The sequence below is a fragment of the Psammomys obesus genome, unplaced genomic scaffold (assembly GCF_907164565.1).
Source record: "Psammomys obesus unplaced genomic scaffold, mPsaObe1.curated_primary_1811, whole genome shotgun sequence".
Classification (NCBI taxonomy): Eukaryota; Metazoa; Chordata; class Mammalia; order Rodentia; family Muridae; genus Psammomys; species Psammomys obesus.
The window spans coordinates 7,494,356-7,508,909 of NW_026585698.1; the positions used below are offsets into that span (position 1 = coordinate 7,494,356).

General features: G+C 42.8%; 1 protein-coding gene across 1 annotated transcript in view; it reads left to right on the plus strand.

Annotated features, from left to right (window-relative positions):
• Rtkn2 (rhotekin 2) overlaps positions 1-12,036 on the plus strand; it is a 58,718-nt gene extending 46,682 nt beyond the window's left edge. The window contains exons 10-12 of the mRNA XM_055598976.1: positions 5,625-5,787; positions 10,079-10,186; positions 11,467-12,036. Of these exons, the coding sequence (XP_055454951.1) occupies positions 5,625-5,787; positions 10,079-10,186; positions 11,467-11,999 (804 nt within the window). The 3' untranslated portion in view covers positions 12,000-12,036. The remainder of the gene's footprint in view (positions 1-5,624; positions 5,788-10,078; positions 10,187-11,466) is intronic.
• The last annotated feature ends 2,518 nt before the right edge of the window (positions 12,037-14,554 follow it).

The following is a 14,554-nucleotide window of genomic DNA, read 5'->3' on the forward strand; positions in this document are numbered from 1 at the left end:
ATAGACTGTTTTCTCTGTCCCTCTGGCCCATTCTCTCTCATCTGTATAATAAACTCATGCATTTTTGCATCTGTCTAATTACTTGGTGTTGAAGCACATGGTAGATTTCCTTGATCGTATTTTCACGTGATGCTCAAATGGCAGTTTTGTCTAAGGCCGCTGCAGAGGTGACGTGAGCAGCTAAGGTTGGCATCCACTACAGCATGCCCGCTACAGCCCTCCGCTTGGATTGCCGGGCCTTCCCTCTGACTGTAATTCCTGTTCTTCTGCGTGCCGTTTCCTGTAAGGCCACTCGGTTCATTAATTTTCATAGGGAGCCATCTGTGGAAATAGTCACATTAAGGAAGAAAAGCCTGAAAGCTATTCCCCACCTACTTTCAGTACAAATCTGAAAGGGCGATTTACTTCAAAGCGGTTGCTTCAACTTCAAAAAACAAAACTTCACTCTGAATGATGTTGAGCAAGACGCTCACTGGTGGGTCCCGAGCAGCAGCAGCGCCCTGCACACTGTGGAAAGTGCTTTATTAGCCGAAGCTTTATCCCTGCCTGGTGGGGTGGGAAAGCAGCGAGAGTCTTTGAGATCAGCAATCTGTTTTGATTTAAATACTAGACATCAGCCGTTTCAATAATGTATCTGTCCTGAGCCAATCAATAACTCTGCTTGGTGTGATCGGTTTTATTGAATTGCCTTGAAAATGCTTTTAACTGTTGTATTTATCAAGAGCAGTTAGAGAGCCCTGTCACCACAGATCGCACGGCACATTTTCCCATTCACGCTAGTCATTTTAGTACCCGAACCCTAGTCTGTCAGCTAGTCTGTCCTCCTCATTAAATGTAGCCGTGGCCACTGTTGACTTGGTAGTCCTTTCCTTTACATCTGACGATATCAGCAAAAATTAAAAGTATCTGTTTCAAACTGATATTAGCCGTGCCTGACGCTTGCCTTAACCAATGACTGTACCTTACACAGTTCAGACATCGCCTCCAGGTCCGGTAGATGAGTGCTTGCTCCGTCACTAGGCCTGTGTCAACACTGGTGTTTTAGGGACCACTCTTTTCATCCTCAGTCAACTTGGCTTGAGACCTCGCGCTTTTCAAAGACCTCACTTGACTTTATGACATATTGAGAGAAAGGGATGAGGTGTTGCCTGTGTGGCCTAACTCGGAGCCAGAAAGAGACTTTTTATAGCGTATTTCATTTTTACATTTTCAAGATAATCGATACAGAATAGCATCACAGAGCCCCTCTGAGCCATTCTGCCCTCCCGTACAATCCTAAGGACTATTTTTTTCATATCTCCCGGTGTGTGAGAGCAAATGTATTTTATATGCATGTAGACATATGTAGTTGAGAGGTAATTTAAAAAAAAAATGCAGTCAGTGCTCCCATCTCCCAGTAGAATGGGTTTTGTAACCGCTTGGGTCCAACTCCAGCTGGAGGACCTTAACTGAGTTGATTGGAGTTTTGAATGGTCTTTGCTGCTAGTTCCCGCCTCGCCTCCTCCACCTCTCCTGACACAGTTTACTTGTTGGAGGAATAGTGTTTTTCACCCTACAGGGTTTCCATAACCTGAACTCCTCTGTGCATCTCTTGAGTTTTCGGACTCGCATTTGGGGTTGGTATGTAGTGGGGAGCGTGCTTTGAAAAGTGTGTGCTTGTGGACAGAGGTGTAAAACAGGCCCGAGCCTGAGCTCCCGATGACACCCATCTGTGGTGCTGCTTAAGGACGTCTAGTGCCAACTGCCAGCTGCTGGTGTCTTAGCATCCTGTGTTTACTGCTAGGCTATCTCTACGGGGAAGCAGCAAGATGTACTGTGTGTGTGAGAGAGAGAGTGTGTGAGTGTGTGTTACCAAAATAATTAACCTCCTTCAAAAGTGACAGTTGAAGTAGTTCATAATTGGTAAGCATTTAGGATTCAGGGGCCAGTCACAATCTGACTGTGCCCTGTTTGTTTGTTTACTTATTTATTTATTGGTTTTATTTTTCAAGACAGGGTTTCTCTGTGTAGCCTCTGCCGTCCTGGACTCAGTTTGTTGACCAATCACAGAGATCCAGTGCTCCTGTCTCCCGAGTGCTGGGATTACAGGCAGGCCCCACCGTGCCCTGCTTCCTTTGTTGTTCTCCCCAACGCTTCTGTTGTTAAAGGGACTAATGAAGGCCTTAAGCTAGTGTTCTTGACAGGACCCAGCAATCACTGATTTCTGGTGAGACAGACAGTTCAGAAGCATTTTCTCACATCCTCACTCCAGCCCATTCTCCAGAGTGTTTTTTAGGAAAGGTGCTTAGAGACCAAACTTCGGGTGTGGGAGTAGGCCCAACTGGTTCTGATCTTCTCAGAAATGAAGAAGGTGAAACGTTTTAATTCAAGGTGGTAAGAAGCCAGAAGGAAACTTCTTGCAACTTCAGAGTGTGTCTTTGCTGCAGAGTTGAGCTCTCGTGGCCTTCCTTCTGAGGGAACCCCTCCATCGCACTCTGAGGCAGTCTCAGGAACATTCTGATAAACACTGTGAGAGCAAGCTGCCCATCAGAACCTCACCATAATCCCAGGTCCATCACAAATGGACAGCTGGGTTAAAAGGTTCTACCCTCGTTGAAGGTAGGACCGCGCATACTCAGTGCTCTCAAACCAAACCAGCTTCTTCTGAGGTTGGAAAAAGCAGGAAACTGGGTGCCATCAACTGCTTCTCTCTTGGTTAGATGTGGGACCTGTGCTCCGTACTGGTGATGCCCGAGTTCATCTGTGCCTCTTCGCTGGGCTCGTTCTTTTCTGTGCCAAGACTTCTGTGGTGTTAGATACTAAATAGTACCTAAAATGGGTAATTTCTGGACAGTTTGCTTGTGTGTCCTGCTTAGGAGAGACATCGGTGTCTGTCCTTGCTGTGAGTTTAGGATCTATGTCCTGGAATTCATCCTGCCATTTTCTCATGACTGCATCTTTGGAGGAGGACAGGGCTGAGCCCTTTGATGTCATCAGTGCAACAAGCAGCGTGGGTGGACCTGACCAGCCTCACTTGTGCTAACCACTCTTTCTTTGACATGTAGTCTTTAATAACAAATATTTCCCATTAGTTAGATCATGTGGGTGCTAACATTCAATGTAATCTAAACTCTGCATTCCATTTTCACTTGTCAAAAGCAAGCAAACAAAACTCTTTAACATGCCCTAATACTCATGGGGCAGAGGCAGTCAGATCTCTTCGTTTTAGCCAGCCTGGTCTACACAGTAAGTTCAGGCTAGCCAGATCTGCATAGTGAGATCCTATCTCAAAACAAACAAAAGCCCTCCCTTGGGGTGTTTAAAATCTGTAGCAATGTTTATGGCTACTGTAGTTAATGGAAGGCATAGTATTTATCCGTATATTGTTAACTTATATTTTCTTAGGACATGAATGGTCTGCTTCATCATTCTCTGCTTAGTAGCTTCATTAGAAAAAATAATTTGTTAAAAGTATAAATACTTATGTACAAAGAATCCCATTCTCATTATTTAGATGTTGAATCTGTTTAATCCCATCTACAAGAGTAATCAGGAATTCGTGTTGAAATGAAATTGAGTAAAAGTAGTCAGAGTCTCCGCAACAAGAGTATTTCTTTAGCACCCTCTCTCTCCCACTTGAACTCAACCTTCAGTTAGGATGAGAGCAGTATCCTCAAGATTCTTCTAGAGCTAAGTCACGCTCTGCTACTGATAATAAAACTTGGTTTTTTAAAGGGATTGGTTGGTTGTTGATGTTTGTTTGTTTGGCTGTTGGTAATTGGTTGGGTAATTGATTGGTTGGATGATTGATGTTGGTTGGTTGGTGGTTGATTGGTTGGTGATTGATTGGTTGGGTAATTTATTGGCTGGTTGGTTGGATGATTGATTGATTGTTGGTTGATTGGTTGTTGGTTGGTTGATAGATTGGTTGGTGGTGGTTGATTGGTTGGTGGTGTTTGGTTGGTGGTTGATTGATTGAGGTTGGTTGGTGGTGGTCAGTTGGTTGGGTGGTTAGTGGTTAGCTGAGTAGGCAGTGTTTTAACTTCTTTTTTATGTTGTATAAGTAATTTTTAAACAGATAATTTACAGGGTTCATTACCTACAGATAGGAATGTGCAAAGGCCTTGTTACTGTAAAATAATTGTGTTGACCCCATGTCCCACTGCAACCTAGACACCATCCACACTCCCTGATTTCCCAGTGACCAGTAGTCAGATGCATCCTGAGGTGGCTTCCAGTCCTTGTGCTTTGTAACATTCTGAAGGTTCAAAGGCACACGGCTGCTTTCTGCAGCAGATGAGTTCCTGTGAGATTCTAGCAGAATGGAGCCCTGTGGAAAAGCATTTATCCCCTGTGTGGTACAGATGGGTGTTCAGGATTTACCCAGTCCTCAGGGAATACAGTTTTTCTTCCAGCCTCCCTGAAGCTCACATCATGGTCATTGCGGGTGCATGTAAGTGTGGGCTGTTATTTCTCCCCGCTCCTAGCCGAGGTCTGCAAGCAGTACATTCTGCACACATTTTGCAGAAAGCTTAGCTGCCTTCCTTTTGACCAGACTGTATTCCCAGGGGCCTTCAGTGCTGTTGGGTGCTGAAGTGAGACAGGCTGGAGTTAAGCTATGCTCTTAAATATAAACTACAAAGTGGATTTTGAAGAATGAAAAGGGAAAAACAATAGCAAGTATCTATTTCCATATCAAGGTCAATAAAATATACCATTAAAATTAATTTTACTCATTTTTACCTTTTAAACATGTTTCTACAATTTTCTAAATTGCCTCTGTGGCTCCCATGGTGTTTCTCTTGGACAGTGCTGCCCTCAGGCGATGGAAAGGGAATCCTTTCGTCCCAGGCCTCATTCCTCCTGTGTTCTTCAGTCTAAACCATAAGTCATTGCTGTTACTATTTGCCTGTATGGGACTGAGGGACCGGCCTCCGGCTTCTGGCACCAGGATGGCACTGTCGTACCCGCTACCACTCAGAAGAGGATTGAGATTTCCAGCAAGAGCGAGAGCATTGCTGGCTGTTGTAGTAGAGTTTGTAGGAATACCTTGAACATTGGGGCGTCTGTAAATCACGTGGGTCTTGAGTTATGAGCATTACAAGTGAATGCCATGTACGAAATGAATGTTAATGAAGAAAACCTGGTGGGTTTTTTTTTTTTTTTTGTAAAAAAAAAAAAACATTTTTACTACTTTACATTTTTACTACTTTAACCAACAACAATATGTATGACTATTAGAATAAAGAAGGAACACACTTGGCTGATTCAGTTTTATTACTGTTGGAAATATAGTTGATATATAATCCACACTAAAGCCACGATATATTGCACTTGCTTTACAGCAATTTTAAGATGTATATAAATGGGCAGGAAGCCGAGATCTTAATGGAAGCTATGTTCCAAGAACATATCATTCAGAATATATCGTATACGTGTATGTATATAGTATATTTTTAATAACACATGTTTCTTGAAGACATTCTAGATTTGAGGTTGGAGACTGAAAGTTCTTCAAATGACACATTTTAAATTTCAAACCATCAGCCATAAGACTTAGGCAGTTTGCATAAACATGGTAGCGAAGCACTAAAATATTTGATCATTTCGGAGCTATTCTCTTATAAACCACCCCTAATTTTTAGGAAACCAGAATTCAGGCTATGGAAAAGGATTCGAAGAAAATGCACCGTTTCTCTGTCATCAACACAGCAGCTGGGGGAGCTGTGACTCACACCTTTGTGACTGACAGCCCGGGAGACTTTCAAGAGTGGATGGGCGCCTTCCGGCAGCATTTCTCTGATCTTAGTAAGTAGATAATTGTGTTTTCTAATAGTGTATTCCTGTGACTTAGGAGCCTAGACCCAGCAGTCCAAATATTAAACTAAAATATTTCTAAGAATTTGTGGCAGAGATTTTTTTTTTTTTTAATTTCCTGAAAACCATGGCTGTATACCACAAACCTTCTCCAGATAATGATCATCTTGAGACTGGAATGGTCAGAGGAGTCTCATTTTTACTAACCTGCTAACTGCAGATCTGCTGTGATATCAACATGTGCTTCTTCCAGAACTGTGTTCGCCCCACAAATGTCCTTTTCCGTCTCAGTAACACAGTCCAAGGCTGTGCGTGAAATACTCGAGACTCGGGCTTTGTTCTCCAGTCATGAGAACCTGGCTTACAGGTAGATTCTTGGCCTTAGCCGTAAACTGAGCGGCCCATGTGATGTTGTTTTTAAAGTGGAGCTGTTGTGGACCTCTGCTTCTGACACAGCTAAGCCTCCTGTTAGAGTCAGCCGGTACTTCATGTCTACAGAATGCTACAGATTCATGCATGCCATAGAATTGTATGCAAGCAATGGGGTGATTTATGGACCACTGTTTAAAAAAAGAAAGAAAGAAAGAAAGAAAGAAAGAAAAAAAGAAAGAAAGAAAGAAAGAAAGAAAGAAAGAAAGAAAGAAAGAAAGAAAGAAAGAAAGAAAAAAGAAACCTGTTGTTATCGGGCAGTTTCCAGGCCTGTTCTGATGCGCACTTCAGAAAGTGTCAGGGTGGAAGGTGGGAAGGAGGCAGGACTGGCAGGGAGAGGGAAGGAGGCTTGGTGCTCCACAGCCCTGCTTGCTTCTTGTGACGCCCCCATTGGGTAAATTACCTGACTGTGCTCTCAAGATGAGAAAAGGAGGACACAGAGAGGCCTGTGCTCTGCAACAGTGAAGAGGGGAATCCTTCGGGGCCTTTTCCTTAAGCACCCTCCTCTGGCATGTGGGAAGTGCCTCGGTTCTCCTGCAGCTTTGCAGCTGTCTGGAGTTTCTTTAGCTTACGTTGCCGAAGTCTGCGTGTGTGTGAGCGTGTGCGTGAGCGTGTGCGTGAGCGTGTGCGTGAGCGTGAGCGACGTCAGTGCCAGCCCGCACTCTGTTGTGTTGTCTCTGTGAGACTGGCTCTCAGCCGTGCCCTGGCTGTCTTCAGACTTGGTGTCCTGGAGCGCTGGTGTGGTAGGCACACAGGAGTGGGGATGGTGATGAACACGTGTAGCAGGGGCTAGCCTTACACATGAAATCCTCCTGCCTCTGGGGTGACAAACATGTGCTGCTAGGCCTGCCCTGTACCCTCCTTTCTTCTGCTGGTTGTAGTTAGGATTTTGACTGCTTTCCTAGACTCTGGGATTTGGAGAGTCTGACTTACAAAAGGGCACTATTTTAAGACACGCTTCTTGGCAGTGTATGCTTTCTGTGGGCATAGTGATGAGGAGAGGCCATTGAAAGTACTAATCCAGAACACTCTCGTCTCACTATGAGTGGGATCGGGGAGAGGGCCCACTTTCTACGTACGGAATTCCTCATATCACCTTCATGCCAAACACTTTTTTTTTTTAAACAAAGTTGTGGCAACGTCATTTTTAAAGTGCAAATGCTGTTACGTTTCATACTGTGTATGGCTGTGAAGCAATGATGGAAGTGTTTATAATGACCCAAAATACTGAGTTATAAAGTTATACTCTAGTTTTCTACATTTTTTTTGTCATTTTTTTTTTAAAAATTAACATTAATCTGTTTGTGCCTCTCTGTGTCTCTGTGTGTCTGTGTGTATATGTGTCCATTTGTGTGTGTGTGTATGTGTGTGTGTGTGTGTGTGTGTGTGTGTGTGTGTGTGTTACAGGGCATGTGTGCAGGTCGGAGCACAGCCTGTGGGAGTTAGTTCCCTCCTTCCCCTGTGTGGATTCCCAGGGACTGAGCTCAGACTCAGGGCTAAGCCCTTCTGTCTATTGAGCCATCTTGCTGGCCTCATTATTCTAACTATCTTAGTGACGAGCTTGCCGTCCTCATCTTTCTGGTAGTATGCTGTGTAGAGCAAAGCAGAAGAAGATATCAAGAGTGGAGTAGCATAAGAATAGCTTAATATTTGGGTCAAATTTCAGTGCTTCAGACCAGTTTAAGAATGGAAGAATGGGAGAGTAAGCTGAGAAGATTCATGAGGAAGCGTTGATGGACATAGGCATGCTTAGCCAGAGCAGCCATGGTATGGAGGTTAGGGGCAAAGGGGAGTGATGATTTAGTCTTTGAGAGCTTTAAAAAGTCGAATGACCCTTGTTCTATCTATACCAATAAATATCAATATATTATCCATATATATATGGATAACATATATATGTCTATGTGTGTGTATATATATATTCAGTAGCTAGGAGTGGTAGCCCAAAGAGAGAATGCTTAAACAAACTTGGATCATTGCGGGTTTATCTTTTCAAATACATACTTCAGTACTGAGTTACAAGAACAGCCTGGCCTAACAGATCAACGTAATAGGGAACACAAACAGTAAATGGTGTGATAGAGGCCGTGAGAAGGCAGCAGGTACCGACACTCACTGACAAGCCTGTCAACCTGGTTCCATCCTGAGGATCCCTGTGGTGGAAGGAAAGAACCAACTTCTACGGGCTGTCAACCCGACCCCTGCAGTATCGCCACAGCATGCCTGTGATCACGCACACACACACATACACACATACACACACACACACACACACACACACACACACACACACACCATATGTGTAATAAGATAACATAGCATTGTGGGAAACATCTTCAGTAAAGAGCAGGTTATGTGAGCACAGTATATCCTATCTGATATTTACCTCGTGTGAGCAAATAGGCTGTCAGAGATTTCTACACATACAGACTTAGTCACTGTAGAATGCTTCTGCTGCAAAAGCATGTTCCTGACATCAGGAACATGTGGACAGTACAGGGTTACATTCCGGACTTCAGCACAGCTAGCGTTCTGGTTCTAGTGCGGCCGTGAGGCGCTTCATCTTAAGATCCCCGGCGCAGAAACCATCATTTCACAGCATGGTGCGTCCATGAACATGAAAGAGAAGTGCTGACCCGTTTAAAATGAGTCATTACTTTTCATTAAATACTGTGTTTCTCCCACCCTACCCCACACAGATACACCACAAAAAATAAATAAATAAATAAATAAATAAATAAATAAATAAATAAATAAATAAATAAATAAAGAAGAAAAATTGACTTTTGCATATTTATCTAAAAAAGAGAAGGGGGAGGGGGAAGATGTCAGCTCTAGCTTCTGGATTCAGACCCCAGGGAGGGACCTCTGCAGCTGTGTCCTGGAGGCTTATTTCCTGTTGGTTTGCTGTGTGATAATCAGCATCATAATAAAATACCCTGAAAGGCTTTTGATGTGTCTTAACTAGTTATGGTAATGGATTCAAAATGTAGGCGTTTATCACCATGCGCTGTGACAACAAAATGAATATGTAATTAAGTAAAACACAAAGCGTCTTTAAATTTTTTAAGTCATGGAAAACTGCCACGCTGGACGGATTGAATATACACATTGAGACGATTCAAAAAAGGAAAGGCAGTAAATCAACCTTAGAAGGCATCTGGTGGGTTGGCCCTACCTTTCCGGCGATGTGAGATGCAGGGCTGTGGTCCGGTGTGATGTCATTGGATAGATTGTGCGGTATACAGACATGCAACTCAGCAAATATCAAGCGATTTTATCCACAGAAGAGAAACCCACAAACGTTAAGGTTTGAATAGTGAAGTGATGAAAGTAAACATTGAGGATGCCCATGCTTTGAAAATTTAACTTAGTAGTTGAGCTACTAAAGAATTCTCATTTCCTTAATTAAAATTTTCAAATTCAAGATATATCTGAGGACTTGAGTTCTGCATTTCTTCATCCAACTGGATTTCAGTGGGGTTTTGTCTTTCAAACGTCTTGAATATTGGATTTTTTTTTTTAATCTACAGTGTAGAAAAGAAGCTGTGTGAACTTTCACTGTGAATATGAAGTTTAATTAGATTGTTGATGATTTTGTGTGGTGGTGTTCTAGAGAGCTCAGTGTCTACCCAGAACTCTTTTTTTTTTTTTTTTTTAATGAATCACTCATGCAGAATCTGCTTTGGAAACTGTGGATTGTACTGGGTTTTCATGCAAGCTTCCTGAAAGTGAGGCTTTACTGATAAACTTATTTTCCAACACACACAAAGTGCTGATAGTGGTGGAAAATGGAAATACATAGTTTCACCTTTGTATTTCACACTAGCCTGCTTCTCTTTTTTTCGCTTAGGCCAATGGAAGCATTGTTGTGAAGAACTTATGAAAATTGAGATTATGTCACCACGGAAACCACCTTTGTTCCTGGCAAAGGAGGCGACCTCCGTGTACCGCGATATGAGTAAGTGGGCTTGCCTCTTCTGACAAAAACAACATTGTCCACGTCCCACCCCAGCCGCTTATTCTATTGACATTAAAATGCTAAAATTTTCAGGGCACAGTCAAATTGAATTTTTTAAAAAGCACTATGATTATAGACTGAGGAGCTCATGTTTAATAGATGAATTAATACAAAATTAATGAATGCGTATTTTTTCATAGTTTGAATGCTCACGATCAAACAGAAAATTCCAGGCTTAGAAGAATAAAGTACTTGGCTGATGAAATTCAGAAAATATAAATGTGCAGATTCTAAGATGCAATCATGTTCAGTCATTATTTTGTGTATTTTTACCCAGTAGGGGTTTTTGTTTGTTTGTTTGTTTGTTTGGTATTACTGCTAGGGAAGTATTAATGAATGGAGGCATTCAGCTCAGGCTAAAAATAGCTAGTTAGGTCTAGGACTTCAAAAGTTTGTCTTTCTTAAATTTCTGTCTCGCTTCCCCACACTTTGAAAGGTGTTTAATCCTGCAGGATGGCCTCCTGGAGGGTGTTGTACCCAAGCTCATCTGTACAGTCCCGTCTGTCTATTCCACTGCTGGTGTGCTCACAAGGAAGTGTGTATATGTATGCGTTTACAGGCTTAGACTCCAAGTGATACCTTTAAAATATCAGAGATTCCATCAGTAGACGTCTGTCTCAGGCTTCTGATTTTCCTCAAGGAAAATTTTACCCAGCATCCTTATGACCAAAATAGTGGGAGGGCTTCAGACTCCTGCCCTGGAGCATTGATTTTGGAGGATTTTGTCTGTCTGTCTTTCCTCTGACTTTTTATCGTCGGCAGAGACATCAGGGGTCTAAATGAAAAACTGCTAACTCAGTACCTTCATCTCCGTTTACATAGGGTGAGCTTCCTGGTGAGCAAAGTGGTGGGTTTAAGTCTACCAAGAGATACGATATAATAAATATCTAAGCTAAAGAGTTCGAGAAGCACTCGTGTGTCCACCCGCTTTGTGTATGTGTGAGTGCTATGTATTTTCCTTGTACTGTGTATGTTGTATATGTGATGTCTGGGGTATGTCTATAGTATGGTACATGATAGCTTTCTCTGGAAGCCCTCTTTATAGGTTTATTATTTTTTTTTTTTACAAATAAATGTTGTTATTACCTATACCACTCCCACATCTTTGATGGTCATCCTAGGTAGCATATTGATTTGGAAAATAATAATTTATTTGGATAAAGTACATATGACTGTTGGATTTTTTCCCCCCATGAAGTTTCTTTTTAAAATTCTTACAGGTATTGATTCACCTGTGAAACTTGAAAGCTTAACTGACATAATACAAAAAAAAATTGGAGAGACCAACGGACAGTTCCTCATTGGTCAGGATGAAAGAGCCTCACCACCCCCATGGGCCGCAGTTTTTGATGGCAACCATGAAATGGTCATCCAGAAGAAAGTGTTGTCCCCCACAGGCAACCCGGCGCCTGATGGGAAAAGGAAAAAGCGGCGAGCTCCGCTTCCTCCTCCTGGTCAGCCCCCCTTCAGCCTAAGGACACAGAGTGGCACAGACCAGGCCAGGGATGGCGGGGCACAGGCCAGTGTCCCTGGAGCCTTGCCTTCGGATCCCAGATTGTCACCGTCCATGCACCGCTTGCAGAAACCAGTGGCTGCCCCTCGCAAACTTCTCCCTGCCAGGAAAAACAGCTCAGCTGATGGAGAACACACAGACACCAAAACCAGTTTAGACGCGAAGCCGGTGCCAGCTCCAAGGCAGAAATCCATCAGAGACATGCTGGACCCTCGGTCGTGGCTCCAAACTCAAGTATAGGAGGCTTGTACTGTGTAAATCGAGCTGTGAGGCTTGGGTCAGAGGCATTATATGTGTAATGTTATATAATTATATAGGTAAAGACCATAGCAATTTCCATAAACCCTTAATAAGCTATTAGGCACAGAAAAGCACCCTTAAATAGAGAATTGGATTTCTCTTTTACTTCTCATTTTCAGAGAAGTGATTTTTTTCCCCACAGAGCAAAAGAGGCAGTTTCTAGACAGTGTCCTAATTGTTGGAAGGGTTAATTTATTCCTTCATTGGTAGCACGCAGTGAATAAGTAGGCAGAAGAGCGCATTGATGTTTCTTTTGGAGAGAGAGTGTCTAGTAATGTAGAATATGTTAAATACAGGCCATATTCTCATTGTGAGAATTTTTAATACTTAATGGAATGTTTCAAAGGTCTTATTCAAACCACAAATTACAGAATCCACCCAAGGAAAAATTTCCCCTTCAGCTTTCTGGAATTCTCATCTAACGGCCTGCCGCCCCCCCTTCTATTGTTTAACCAGAGGGTTTATGGTGTTGACCTTTTAAATTCCTGGGATAAATTTTAGAATATTAAATTCTTTGTCTTTAAAGGGAATTTGTAATCTGCGATTCAAAGTCATTTCCTTGATGAGCCCTGAGATCCTGTTGACTTTGTCATTCCATCAGTGAGGAGCACGCTTATTAGTGAGAGAAATGGATATGAAATGTCCCCCATTGCTCAGCTTGCGGCATGATGTTAATCTCCATTGTGCCCTCTGGAATTCAGGGAGGCAAGAGGCTGATTAATGCCTTAAAATTTATTTAATACTTAGTTTAAAAGCAGACGGCAGACTCAAAAATTATCGGGAAATTTGACCATAGTAATTTTCAGAATTAATCCTGTTTCAAATTTTTAATTAGATTTCCTTTTGTTAGTAAGGGTTGATGTCTGTTATTGATATTATCCATTAAAAGTCATATTCATTCAGTAATCACACTGGCATCGTTTCCATAGGAGGTGATTTCCATAGCAACTAATCATAGTGACCCAAACAGGATTATGCATTGAATGGGGAATAAATAACAAGAGGATGAATATCTTAAATGGACAAAAAGAAAGATCCACTTTCTGTTAATAACCCTTTTTGTAAACAAGAAGAGCGGAACGGTTTTAAAATGCCATCAGAATTTCCAAGTAAAACTTCCCAGAAGGTGTCAACACCAGTCCTCAAAGTCCAGGACTGCCCAAGCCCTAACTGTCACCGTGAAGCGTCAGGCTGGAGGCAGTAAAGTACAGAGAGATCAGCTCTCTTGATCCCGATGCGAACTGTATAAATGGAAATGTAAAATGAATGTCGGACCAACAAAGGCCTTGATGGAACCTTTCATCATTTTTAGGTGGTAGAGGGGCACGTTTGGCTTGTCTGCTTTGTCTTGTTTGTGTTGTTCTGTTCTATGCCATACTGTGACCGCCAGGTAATAAAAGAGACTGTTGCTGGCCCCGGACTCCCAGTGAGAAGTGGAACCCTGAAGCAGTGATGCACCAAGTCTCCTCCTTCCTCCCCCCCCCCCCCCCGTGACAATGAGGCTGCCAGAGCAGACAGCCCTCCATGAAGGTAGAGGGCTGTGTAGAGAGAGTCTCCTAAATCCATAGAAACCTGAAGAGCAGGTGGGCATGTTTTTGTTTTTGTTTAACTGAAAAGGTCTCAGAAGTTGTGGTGGTGATTGCCATTTCAGTAAACCAAACTCTAAGTTTCATTATTTCTTGAAATGTCTGTTTTTAGCCCTCACTGTTATCTTTAACAATCTCTGTGAACTGTTGATGCTTCTGCTTCTTCTTCTTCTTCTGTCTCTACTACTTCTGCTGCTGCTGCTTCCTTCTTCCTCCTCCTCCTCTTCTTCTTCAAGTTAGAAGGTGCCGCTGGCAAAACTGCTTCTGATCACTAGCACCCAAGTGTGCCCACCCCATCCCCCTGTGCCTCCACTTGATGCATTCCTTTATTACAAGCCAGGATTTAAATATACATGTCATCTTCCGATTTCTCGTGCAAGTTGCGGCTGGAAGAATCTAGGTTGTGCAGGGGTCAGAGTTTATTCCTGGAGACATTCTAGAGGAGTTGTGTTCTCAGCGGGGAGCTTTGAACCAGGTCTGAAGTCAGGCTCCTGCCTAGAGCCCTGTGGTGGGTGGGTAAAGCCCTGCCCAGCTCCCACTGGTCTCTAGAGGTCCAGCTCTGTACTGCGCTTCTCATTGAATGTTAATTCACCTCCACTCCATCCCGAAAGAAAGGAAGGAAGAAAAGGACAAAGATGCTCTATTTCTTCCTCCTCCCTCCTAACTCTTCCTACCTTTCTTCCTCCCCCCCTTCTCTTTCCTTCACAGCTTAAAAATATCTGAAGATACTGATTTCAAAACCGCCAAGGAATTTTTCAGCAGCATTTTCTCGTTTACTGAACTAGATAGAACAATGATAGAGGGACGTGCCATGTGACAGGAAAGGTCAACCAGCTTTGTGTGAGCTAGTCCTCATGTGTCCTTCCAATTCATTTCTTTTGTGTCATGTCTGGGTAATATTATAATAGA